This window comes from Artemia sp. Qi Xiang Cuo, chromosome 10 (assembly GCF_049724085.1).
Source record: "Artemia sp. Qi Xiang Cuo chromosome 10, ASM4972408v1, whole genome shotgun sequence".
NCBI lineage: Eukaryota > Metazoa > Arthropoda > Branchiopoda > Anostraca > Artemiidae > Artemia > Artemia sp. Qi Xiang Cuo.
Window position 1 is genome coordinate 29,758,712 of NC_142803.1, and position 12,772 is coordinate 29,771,483.

The window sequence follows — 12,772 nt, forward strand, 5'->3', positions numbered from 1 at the left end:
TAGACAGTCGGTAAAACAAAAAAAATGAGCCGAAGAAATAGTGGCACGGAGCACAACTACTTTACTGGCTCTTCTTCTTTTTTTTTAGAAAAGGCAGCCTATAATTTTAGATGTAAAACAGCCTATAATTTTTTTATTAGGAAAGGCTATTAGGAGGTAGAAATAAATTATGTAAAATCAATGAAAGAAGATCGGTCTTAGTCGTTAAAAAAAATAAAGTAATTTGAATAGCAATTCAACCCAAACTAGCCGGTGATTGTGACCAGACGGTCAATAAAATCCATTGTCCCCCTACACCCCCGCCCCAAATATTTTGACTACTAATGCCTCTGCAAGAGAGTTCGCTCTTTTTCGAAATTCGTATAACGTGGTTTTTTTCTATAAATTTTGATTCTAAAATGAATCGAAGTAGTATTTACCATCCCTGTATCAGCAACTCATTACAATTTTTTTCACTAGACAGCTTTTTCCACAGCGAGTTTTTAAACTTTCGGTTACTATGGGTCGTGGTTCGCTCTTTACTAAGTTGCAGCGATCGATGTAGCGATGATTATTTTCAATGTAGCCAATATACATAACGGGTTTAAGTTAAAAGTCCCTTGAAAAAGCTGTACCTGAAAGCCAAGTTTTACCAACAAAATACTTTTGCGTCACTCAAGGTTTGAATTCCAATCAGTTTGACTTCATAGACAGAGGAAAGAGGTATAGACAACTGTATAGGATATTAGGCTGTGCATAATTTGGTGAGCTTGTCCATGTTGCAACGATATATCTAAATATTCATGTCTACCCTAGTTTCAGTTGATAGATAACAATATATATATCTGCTGATGTATATCTACTCTTCTATTAACCGGACTCTTTTATATACTGCTAGTTTGGTTAATGCTAATGAAATAAAATAGGATGAATATATAATAGTTTAGAAATAAATTTCGGCTATATATTTGCACATTAGGGGGGTGGGGGCAAAACACATCATACATTAAATACGTAACCTCACCTAGGTACCATTCCCCCCCCCAAATCCTAAAAAACACCACTATAAATATCTATACGCAATTAAAACTACGCTATACATTGTATTTCTCTACAGCGGTGTCTTGTATCATCCCGTAAAAACGGGTTTTTCAACGCGTCTCGAGTTTGAGATATAAAAAGAGTCCGGTTAATAGAACAGTACCATATATATAATATAATATATATATATAAGCTGATTACATTGAAAGGTAATTGGGCTACGCCTGAAGTTTTTTGAAATTCTAAATGAAGAGCTTTCTTTTATTTTTGGAAAGTAATTGAGTCAGATGAATGAAACTCATGAATGGATCGAGAGCTTCAAAAATACCCCGCGAAGTTATTTTGAAATACCCACTTACCCCTCCCCCTCCAATAGACACTGGCCAGTGGCGGATCCAGAGGGGCGCCCCCCTAACGTCGTCTAAAGTAGTGTAATTTACTCGATTAACGCAAGTTTGCGTTAATTAAACTTACTCCTAACGCAAGTTTAACGGATCAACCTATTTTGCGCCCCCCCCAAAAAAAAAAATCCTGGATCCGCTCCTGACACTTGCTTTCATAATCTTCTACAATCTTTGTGTTATAGAAGACTTGAGAAATTTATCAAGGCTACTGCTCAAATGATGGACAATGAAAGTGTTTGGAGACTATAGCCTACCTTTGTTCAAGCCTGATTTAGCCCTCAAGGTTTTTAAGGTTCCTACGTCTTTCTTAAATTTAGGCGGGGAGGCTTTATGTGGCTTAAAATCCGGCTGAAATCATGGGAATTGTATTTTCAAAACCATTCCCATTTCAAAACAACACTATTTTTTTTTTTTTTTTTTTTTTAGTACTTTCAAAAGAGCTAGTTGTTTTAATTAAACGGCCTTCGTGATTCAGTGGTCATTCTTAAAGAATTGGAACAAAATTCGAACTTTAGAGTAAAGAGCGAGGTATTGACGAGGGGGAGAACTCCCTCATATACGTAATAATTTCTGTTTGTTTCATTTTTTAATGTTGCTCCTTACTTTCACTTGAAAAAACTTATTTTTGTTAAATTTAATTTTAGATAAAGTGGTGATACAATATTGACTAATTGGGCCGCGAGTCTTTTCAAATTTTGTCTCCGTATTTATTGCAAGGATCTCTTGTGCAACAGAAATTCTTCCAGTAAGCGGAGATCTAACCCAGGATCTTTCCCCATCTAGAAAAATATGTCTCAACTAAGCGTGAAATATGAATGTTAAGGAAGTCATGGGTCCCTTCTTGCTCTTATCAAACAGTTTGTGGTAACGAACCGTAAGTAAGGAGCGACGCGGCTCAGTAGTAACCTAAACTCTAAAAAATGTTTGATATCAATATATATATACTATATATATATATATATATATATATATATATATATATATATATATATATATATATATATATATATATATATATATATATATATATATATATATATATATATATATATATATATTCTCTAACTGTAGGCATACAGATCTACAAATTTTGTCTGCATATTCCCTGATACTAGTTGAGGTATTGAATGTCACTACCTCTGTTCTTAGCCTCTCGGAGATGCTTGTCTTAATGAATCTTGTTTTAAAAGATTCAATTAGAGTACCAATTTATTTGGGATCTCTTTCCTCAATTGCCTCAAAATGTTTAAGGGTGCTTTCATTAAGTATGGATGCAAAGCATTGCTCTTTGACCTTATCGTCAAGAGATTGAGTTAGTTCGTCGAAAATTTTCAATTTTTCGATAAACTCATCGACATCTGAAATTCCCACGTATTCTGGTATAATTTTGGCAATTTCAAGTGCCGTTGATAGGGCAGTCATATTTTCATCTGGTAAAGCCATTTTGTTTCAATCTACAATTTTTATTTAGCCCTCTCGACCCAGTTTTTCCAACGGCCACCAGTTGTGGCAACGTGGTATTATGGTTGTTGAGGTGATGTAGTTGTAGATGCCTTTATTCTCCCTTTATAGGGGAGATAAAATATGGCCCTAAGGTAATTAAACTTTGTTGGCGTGCCTTAGGCTAGGACAGAACTAAAGAGGGGTACCAGCTGGGTATTTTCGAGGGACTAAATGTAGATTGAAGAGAGGCTGGTTATAACAAAATACTTTTATTCAGTTAACATATACTGATACAAGGTTTGATAAAACATATTTATTCTACTGGGACTGGCTGTCCCAAGTAGACCGCAAGTCTCTGAACCTATTATAAGATATAATAAGATACTAAGACACGTACAATAATTCGGCAATATTCCAAAGTATTCCTAATAAGATAATAAACGGGCAGAGGTTCGCCCTGCAAGTCAAAGAGTTCTGACCTCAGTCTCAAAAATCTGAGTATATATATATGAAAAACCAGCCGCGCCCATCCGGTTCATCGACGCAATTTGTGAGGAAATTGGCTATTGAGCAAGTTACCTCCAAACTTACGCATTCCAGGATATGTATCTTTATCTTAATAAAAAGTGGTATTTCGAAACTTTTACTGCGTCTTAATATTTTTACTAAATTCCAAATTGACTTAATTAGAAAGCTTTACCCCAGAAGTTAAAGGCCATACAGAAGATCAGGTCCAAAGAAGACCCAACCTTTGACTCCTCGAAGCTTTCCACTGAGGCAGTTCGAAATGAGTTCATCGTTACACTCTCTAACAAATTTGAAGCCCTTCTCTTAGACGTTGACAGTGAGTCAACCTGAAACATCATCAAAGAGGCTTACAATCAGTTGGTTGCCGCTACGCTTGGGTACACCAGGAGACCAACAGACCAATGGTTATCAGGGAAAACCTGAAACCTGATTGGTGAGCCTCGTAACTTAAACCTAAAAGGTGGTGAAAACAGTGACACAGTTCTGAAGAACCAAATGTACAAAGACCTAGATAAAAAAAAAGTCAAAAGGAGCGCAAGGGGGATAAACGCAGCCTTTTGGATAAAAAAGCTGACATGGCGGGGGAAGTGGCGAAACGTAGTGACTCCAGAGCCGTATATAAGATTACCAATGAAATTGTGGGGATATGCTGAATCATAAACGGACCAGTTAAAGATGCAAATGGAAAAATTGTCTCAGACCCAGCAGAAATACCCGTAGTATAGGCCTTGCATTTCGAGAATATTCTGAACAGACCCCGCCCAGTGGATCCGCCAGATATCCTTACAACCGTCTTTTTGAACCTCCAAATCAACACAGAAGAACCTTGTGATGTAGGAGTTCGACAGGCAGCCCGCAGGCTTATGAAAGGCAGAAAAGCCGGAACTAACAGAATAACAGCTGAGATGATAAAAACACCACTGAATACCTGTATGAATTTGTGGCTTAGGCTTTTTGCTATTATCTGGAAGTCTGAAAAGGTACCCAACGATTGGACAAAAAGTACGCTCATCAAAATTTTCAAGAAAGGAGACGCGACAAATTGTGAAAACTTGAGGGGCATCAGTCTCCTGTCTATTCCGGGTAAACTCTTCTCACAAATTATTTTTCAGTGTATCCAGACAGTCCTCAATAAAAACCTACGGGACGAACAGTATAGGTTCCGGCAGTCCCGTTCTTGCACAGATCTTATTTACACACTACGGATGATGATTGAGGAGTGCAATGAATGGCGAGAAAAAATGTACCCGATTTTCTCGGACTTTGAGAAAGCCTTTGACTGCATCGGCCTAGACTCGCTATGGAAAATCTTGCGATACTATAGAATTCTTGATAAAATAGTGGCCCTAATTGTTGCATTATATGAAAGCACAGAATGCTGTGTTCGGACCCAAGAAGGAAATACTATGTACTTCCGTATCGTGTCCTACGTAAAACAGGGTAAAACAGGTCTATATTCTTTCTCCCTTCCTCTTTGTCCTCGTTGTCGTCTACATACTCATTGATTGTACAGGGTTCGGCATGCAAATTGCAGAAGGTAAACAGCTAGCCGATCTGGATTTTTCTGATGATATTGCCTTTATAGAAAGTAACAAGACCAAACTCAAGGATCTCCTCAATACCATCCGTCAAAATGCTGGCCGACTTAGCCTCAAGATCAATACAGAGAAGACAAAGAGCATGACAACAACTAATTCCCCCTAAACATAAAGTGTGGAGATTCAACTGTGAGCAGGTTTTAGAGTTCAGGTACCTCGACAACACGATAGAAAATTCAGGGTTGAGCGAGCGGGAAGTGCAGTTGAGGATAGGGCAAGCCAGTGGAGCTTTTAACTGACTAAAATCAGTATGGCGATCGAAAAAAAATATTCTAAGAAATTGAAAATGTGGCTATTTAATAGCAATGTCCTTTCTACACTCCTCTACAGCAGTGAGTGCTTGAATTTAAGTAAACAACAAGAGAAACGGATTCTTGCCTTCGAAAACAATTGCCTTCGGAGGATTCTGAATATAGACTGGAGAGATCACGTCACAAACTAGAAAGTCCGATTTATCTCAGGAAAGCCCATGGTTGCGGACATCCTTTGGCAACGAAGGTGGCGATACCTTGGACATGTGATCCGTATGAAGGACGACAGGATCTCAAGACAGATCTTAAGATGGAAACCTCAGGGAAACCGCAAGAGAGGTCGACCAAAAAACACCTTGTGTCGCAGATAAAGACAGGACCTGTTCAACATTAACACAACGATACAACCCCAATGGTAAGATGTTTTGGCGGCGGCGCACATGCGGAACGACTGGCGGCTCTTCGTGGATGCCCTGGGTGTCTCCAGTGGCACAGGAGGATCTAAGGTCTAAGGTATCGTAAACGAATCAATTCAGTCGAGTGAAGTTTTCGTTCTCATTGACCTGCAAAAAATTCTGCCATATTAACCACTACCCGCACCACAGAAAGAGTGTTTGCTGGTTTCCCAGTATTTTTATTATCTCCATGGGGACTTTAATCCCCCTGTGATTTTCAATTGCTTCATTTTCCAATTCCATTTTCAAGTTCTTCGCACATTTTTTTCAAATTTCCGAAACCGAGGCCAACCTTGCTATAAAAAAAACTTTTTTGCATGACCAATGGTCTACGTAGCCCAGGCAACGATTTCCTGATTCCTCACCTTTTGCAGGGAGAGCAATGCGTGGTTGGGGGCAAATCATTCGACGGTTCCCTTGTTTTTCCCCTAGATTTCTCCAGATACCATTTTAAAGCTGGGTTGAGTTCAGCTGAGCGTACAGAGTCACACCGCTTACTCCCGCTCTCAGCTGAATAATCAGCGACATGAGGAGTCGAACCCAAGTCCTCACGGACAAAGAATTTCAAGTCTAGAGCGCTAGCCACTCGGCTAGGATGGCTCAAGAGTTCTAATATATTTGCTATAAAGTTGTAATATATTCCGCCATGTCAATGACATTTCGACAGTTCATATATGATTGTTGCTTTAAAAAAGTGCGTTTGAATTACCATGACTCTTAATCTATTTTGGTTTATTCTATCATTTTATTTACCGTGTTTTATTCATCCTTTTAGCCTTTTTTTAGACTATTCTGAACTCTTGTCGTTTAATTCTGCTTCGAAAATAAAATAAAACCGAATTATAACCAAGTGTTTCCAAGTAAAAATGAAATAGGAAATTATATGCAAAAAACAGAAATTACGCTGAATACGAGAACCTGCACCATCTCCAAGCTGTTTACTCTGAAACTTGACTTCTTTAAAGTCACAGTGCTCCAAGAATGAATGCGCTGTTTTAGCCATGTTTGCTTTACATAGTAAAATTTACCACAACTTGACTCTGACTTGGAGCTCTCACTCGGCAGGATTGCCATCGTGGAAGAAACCAGATATAAGTACCGTTAGTCTTCTCCAGAATGGTCTTTGCTGGTGAGGGGGGTGTGTGCTTCAATATGGTCGATGCTTTGGTTAGTGAGTCGAACTTGGATGATGTCCACTCATCTTGTTCTAGGTCTTCATCTAGCGCGTCTCCAGTCGTTTGAAGTAGGACAGGTGCTTGAGCGGGCTGGTGATTTAGGTGACTTTGTTACCACAGTAAGAGAAACTTGAGTGATTAGACAGAGGTGGAAATTCAAAGAACCGGAGGAGGTAAGAGCTTCATGTCCTATCCTCTATCTAATATGTTCTATTATCTTCATCAACTGCGTCTGGGTCATGGGTTAAGTCGCTGCTGAAATCAGCTGAACGTTAGCTACCGAGGCAGAGTAGATTCGTGCCTTGGTAGACGGCTGATCTGAATTTCGCAAAATACTGTTCTCAGAAGTTGCCCGAAGGCGGGATTCTCCCTTGCTGATATTTATGTGTCCAGTTGTTCCATTTCAGTGGAACCAAGGTAGGTGAACTGCTTGATAGTCTCAACATTCTGGGTACACACTTCTAGAGATGTTCAGGGGCGAGAAAGAGCACTGTCCATGGGAATAATTCTGAGCGTACATCAGTACATTTTCAAATAGAGCTTTTCTGTAGTAGAAACCATCGTTTCTAGTTCAGTTTTGAGCTCACCAAAACCTTCACATTCTAGTGCCAATCGTCATTAAAGTCCAAGTCCGGCAGAAGTGCCAATTTAAAATCGATAACAAGCTGCTGCGCCAGCAGCAGCTTGTCATGGAAAAATCTCGCTATGGAAAATCTTGCGATACTATAGAATTCTTGATAAAATAGTGGCCCTAATTGTTGCATTATATGAAAGCACAGAATGCTGTGTTCGGACCCAAGAAGGAAATACTATGTACTTCCGTATCGTGTCCGGCGTAAAACAGGGTAAAACAGGTCTATATTCTTTCTCCCTTCCTCTTTGTCCTCGTTGTCGTCTACATACTCTTTGATTGTACAGGGTTCGGCATGCAAATTGGAGAAGGTAAACAGCTAGCCGATCTGGATTTTGCTGATGATATTGCCTTTATAGAAAGTAACAAGACCAAGCTCAAGGATCTCCTCAATACTATCCGTCAAAATGCTGGCCGACTTAGCCTCAAGATCAATACAGAGAAGACAAAGAGCATGGCAACAACTAATTCCCCCCTAAACATAAAGTGTGGAGATTCAACTGTGAGCAGGTTGTAGAGTTCAGGTACCTCGGCGACACGGTAGAAAATTCAGGGTTGAGCTAGCGGGAAGTGCAGTTGAGGATAGGGCAAGCCAGTGGAGCTTTTAACCGACTAAAACCATTATGGCGATCGAAAAAAATATTTTAAGAAATTGAAAATGAGGGTATTTAATAGCCATGTCCTTTCTACACTCCTCTACAGCAGTGAGTGCTTGAATTTAAGTCAACAACAAGAGAGACGGATTCTTGCCTTCGAAAACAATTGCCTTCGGAGGATTCTGAATATCGACTGGAGAGATCGCGTCACAAACTAGAAAGTCCGATTTATCTAAGGAAAGCCCATGGTTACGGACATCATTTGGCAACGAAGGTGGCGATACCTTGGACATGTGATCCGTATGAAGGAAGACAGGATCTCAAGGCAGATCTTAAGATGGCAACCTCAGGGAAACCGCAGGAGAGGTCGACCAAAAAACACCTTGCGAAGCAGATATAGACAGGACCTGTCCAACATTTACACGATGATACAACCCCAATGGGAAGATGTTTTGGCGGCGGCGCACATGCAGAACCGAGCTACCGAGGCAGAGTAGATTCGTGCCTTGGTAGACGGCGGATCTGAAATTAGCAAAATACTGTTCTCAGAAGTTGCCCGAAGGCGGGATTCTCCCTTGCTGATATTTATGTGTCCAGTTGTTCCATTTCAGCGGAACCAAAGTAGGTGAACTGCTTGATTGTCTCAATATTCTGACTACACACTTCTAGAGATGTTCAGGGGCGAGAAAGAGCAATGTCCATGGGAATAATTCTGAGCGTAGATCAGTTAATTTTCAAATAGAGCTTTTCTGTAGTAGACACCAGTGTTTCTAGTTAAGTTTTGAGCTCACCAAAACCTTCTCATTCTAGTGCCAATCGTCAGCAAAGTCAAAGTCCGGGAGAAGTGCCAATTTAAAATCGATAACAAGCTGCTGCGCCTGCAGTATTTCGTTGAAAAAAAAAGTTTATGACCCAGTTGAAGAGTATGAATATAGCAACACAGTCTGTCCATCACCAGTGATGATTTCGAAACGTGCTTTGAGGAGGTCTGACTGTTTACAATGACAGCACTTTTGGCGTTTTTGTAGAGTTCTTAGAAGAAATTATAAAATGCACACAGATAAAAGCATTGGCTTTCAAACAGGCCCTTTAAAAGCTATTTGTGATGTCCCACTATAGTGGCAGGAAAAGAGACACATCAACGACGCTTTGGATAAAATATGGATTTTTTGGGGGTGCGGGGGGGGGGGGTAGGGGAAGACCAAGAAATTTTGACCAAGGATTTCAACAAGAGTTTTTCCAATTATATACTTTTCATTTCTATCTGCTGCCATTTTCGAGGAGTTTCCCTGAAAATTTCTTTTTTTTGCAATAAACTTTTAATATTAAAACAAACCAAAATAATATTTACCTTTCTTGAATCAGCTTTAGAAGGCAATTTTTATCACTGGATTGCTTTTATTTTTTTATTGTTGTTCAGGGTACGTTTTTGAACTTCCGGCTACTATTAGCCATGGTTTGCGCTTTACTAGGCTGCTGCTGATCCTGAAACTATGATTGCCAATTACATCAGATAAACGCATCAAAAATTTGTTTGTATGTATTTCTGTTAGTACGGTAATTACGAGTCAGTCGGGATTTTCCCCCCCCCCCCCCCCCCTGGACACGGCCTTGTGTTAGGGGCAAATGCTGGAAAGCAGTGCTCTGTTAACAAGCAATCATCTTCGGAGGTATTAAAAAAGGAATAATGTTATTTAGGGGGAGTTAAGGACAAGATGTTTCATGTAAAGAAAAGACTAAAAAAACCTCCATTTTTCCTTCCTTTAAAAGATTTATCAGATTTAAGCAATTTTTTTTTATATCTCAAGCGGAGGGAGGTTACACTCTCGTCTTTCAAGAGGGTCCAGAACTACGTTGGACTGACTACGGCCGAGCGAACAGTTACTGGCTTAAATCCGTCACTGTCATTTAGCTGCGACACAATAGGTATTCTCTAGAGGGATTTAATTTTTAGGCTCATATTGAAATAAAGATGGAAGCTATTCTACTCTATTTTGTGGTCAAATTGGTTAGTCTTGTTGCGTGTTCAACTATCAGTGACACAGCCCACAGGGTGGTTGAGAAGATTCAAGTTGACAATGGATTGAAATGGGGAGATTGGTTTTCAAATGAATTCTGTCAAGATGGTTCTTATGCCGCTGGGTTTTTCCTAAAGGTAAGAATTTGTTACCCGGGGTATATTCAGATGTATTTTTCTGGCAAAAAATAGATCATCGTAACGCCTGTTGCAGAGGTGCAGAACTGGTGCGGTCTTAATAATGTCATTCTGAATAGAATAAATTCTTAAAAGTAAATGTTTTTTTTACCTTCATTAGCTAAGAAGAGTGAATTTTGTGAATTTGAAACACATTAGTTTTTGGGTACTTTCCCATTATATTGGCACTTCGGCTATGGACAGTCGAATGAATGCAGTGATGGAGACCCGTAAAGTGGGTAATTGTTATCTAAATTGATCGAAGAGCGTGGTTTCTCATTGAATTTACAATATTTAAACTGTTGTTTTTTTGGGGTTTAGGGGGAGAAAAAGGTGCCTTGGTTAGGTTAGGTTACGTATTTAATATATGCAATGCTTTAACCCCCACGCCCCCCCCTCATCCCCTAATGTGCAAATATATAGCCCAAATTTGTTTATAAACTATTATATATACATCCTATTTTATTTTATTTAATTAGCATTAACCAAACTTGCTTTTTAGAAGTGCTCATATAATGGGAAAGTTCCAGTTTTTGTACAATCCAGTCAGGCTTTTTTTTTACGTGAAAACATAGCTGTATGAATTCCGGGTCTGAATTTGTTACCCGGGGCCCGAGGTATATTCAGATTAATTTTTCTGGCAAAAAAAATAAATCATCGTAACGCCTACTGCAAAGGTGCAGAACTGGAGTGGTCTTAATAATGTCATTCTGAATAGAATAAATTCTCAAAAGTAAATGTTTTTTTTTTACTTCCATTATCTAAGAAGAGTGAATTTTGTGAATTTGAAACACATTATTTTTCGTACAATCCAGTCAGGCTTTTTTTACGTGAAAACATAGCTGTATGAATTCTGTCTTACATGGATTTACTTCGATTTTTTAATATTTTGTTTTGCTAAAAACAAAAAGAAATTTTGGGCATCTAATTGTTTTTCTAACCCAAATAGAGCTTGCTACAGAAGTACGATTATTAGAGATGTGGTTTTTGGGCGATAGACCCTATTCTTTTTTAAGGGTCAAATCCAGTACTATGTCGATTAAGTCAAGAAACTTTGGACTAAACTTGGGAAGCAAGGGCGTAGGCAGCATCCACTCTAGGGGAGGGCAACCGATTTTGTGGGACTAAGGTAAGGTAGAGAGAGAGGTTTCAAGGTCTTCTGAAATTCGAAGAATGTGTTTCAATAATTAAAAATTATTGTTCTTTTGAATCCTAATAGTAATTACTGTTTCTGAATCCACATCCATTGAAAAATGTTTCTCCCTAGACGATTTTTTAAATGTGCTTTTACACTTTTGGTTACTATGAGCTGAGGTTCGCTTTTTTTTATAAAATATAGAAATGATGGTCACCTCCTGGTATATGCTACATTTTGGTCACTATATACGACACAATGCTACAAATTCTGTCACTTCGGAGAATATGGGTTATAGGTAGGGGTTGATCCTAAGGTCATCAGCTAAACGAATCTATCACTTCTCTGCGTCCATGCAGGAGCGATAATACAGCTGGCACTAAAACACTCTAATTCAATAGAACTCAGAAGTTATTTTCAGTTCTTAACGAAATTATGAACGCTTAAAATCTATATTTTTTTGCTAAACAGATGATTTCTCTCTAATGTCCAATTAAGATGGAAGCATGAGTACAAAAGACGATCTTATTTAGGATCTTATTAGAAGATCAAAAGACGATCTTATTTAGAGAGTTTCAAATCGAGTTGAATGAGGAGATTTTTGATCAAGTAGATTTAGAAGAGATTTATATTGCTAATTCTGCCCGCATAACATAATGCCCTCTCCTATATTCCTTAATGGTCCTCTAAAACAGTGTACACTACGAAAATGACAAGGCTTCCTCATTGCCTTTGTTTTTTTGAATTGAAGCGCTATTGAGATAGTTCCCCTATTAATATTGATTAATCCTCCGCTACTCTTGCATTATATGGGCCTTTTCTAAAAAGTCAAGTTTGGTTAATGCTAATAAAATAAAATAAAACAGGATGAATATAGGCTATAATAGTTTAGAAACAAATTTGGGCTATATATTTGCACATTAGGGGGGGGGTGAGGGGCAAAGCATACCATATATTAAATACGTAACCTAACCTAACCTAGGTACATTTCTCTCCCCCCTCCTAAACCCCAAAAAAACAAGAGTTTAAATATAGTTCCTGGAGTGAGAAACAGTTTGTTTATATCCCACAAGGCAGCGTAAACATGTTTTTCATCAAGCGTCTCTGTCTATTTCGTGACTGATTTCCATTGTCTATTTAGTTCCAGGCCCGCATAATGCAAGAGTACCAATCCTCCTTTTTCATTCCTATATCTAAATTCAGCCAGTTTAGCGTCTTTTATTGTAAATTCATGGAAGAGATTTCGAAAAGTGCAATGAACAACTAAGGTTTTGACTAATTTTCGTGGTATAATTTCCAAACGGGTGCTGTAATATTTCCCGCATGGCTGTGCTGAACTAAA

At 38.7% G+C, this 12,772-nt stretch overlaps 1 protein-coding gene across 1 annotated transcript in view; it reads left to right on the forward strand.

Moving 5' to 3' along the window:
• Positions 1 to 681: 681 nt before the first annotated feature.
• LOC148947644 (vitelline membrane outer layer protein 1 homolog) overlaps positions 682 to 12,772 on the forward strand; it is a 40,893-nt gene continuing 28,802 nt past the window's right edge. The window contains exons 1-2 of the mRNA XM_089095341.1: positions 682 to 702; positions 10,056 to 10,256. Coding sequence (XP_088951467.1) covers positions 10,074 to 10,256 — 183 coding nt within the window. The 5' untranslated portion in view covers positions 682 to 702; positions 10,056 to 10,073. The remainder of the gene's footprint in view (positions 703 to 10,055; positions 10,257 to 12,772) is intronic.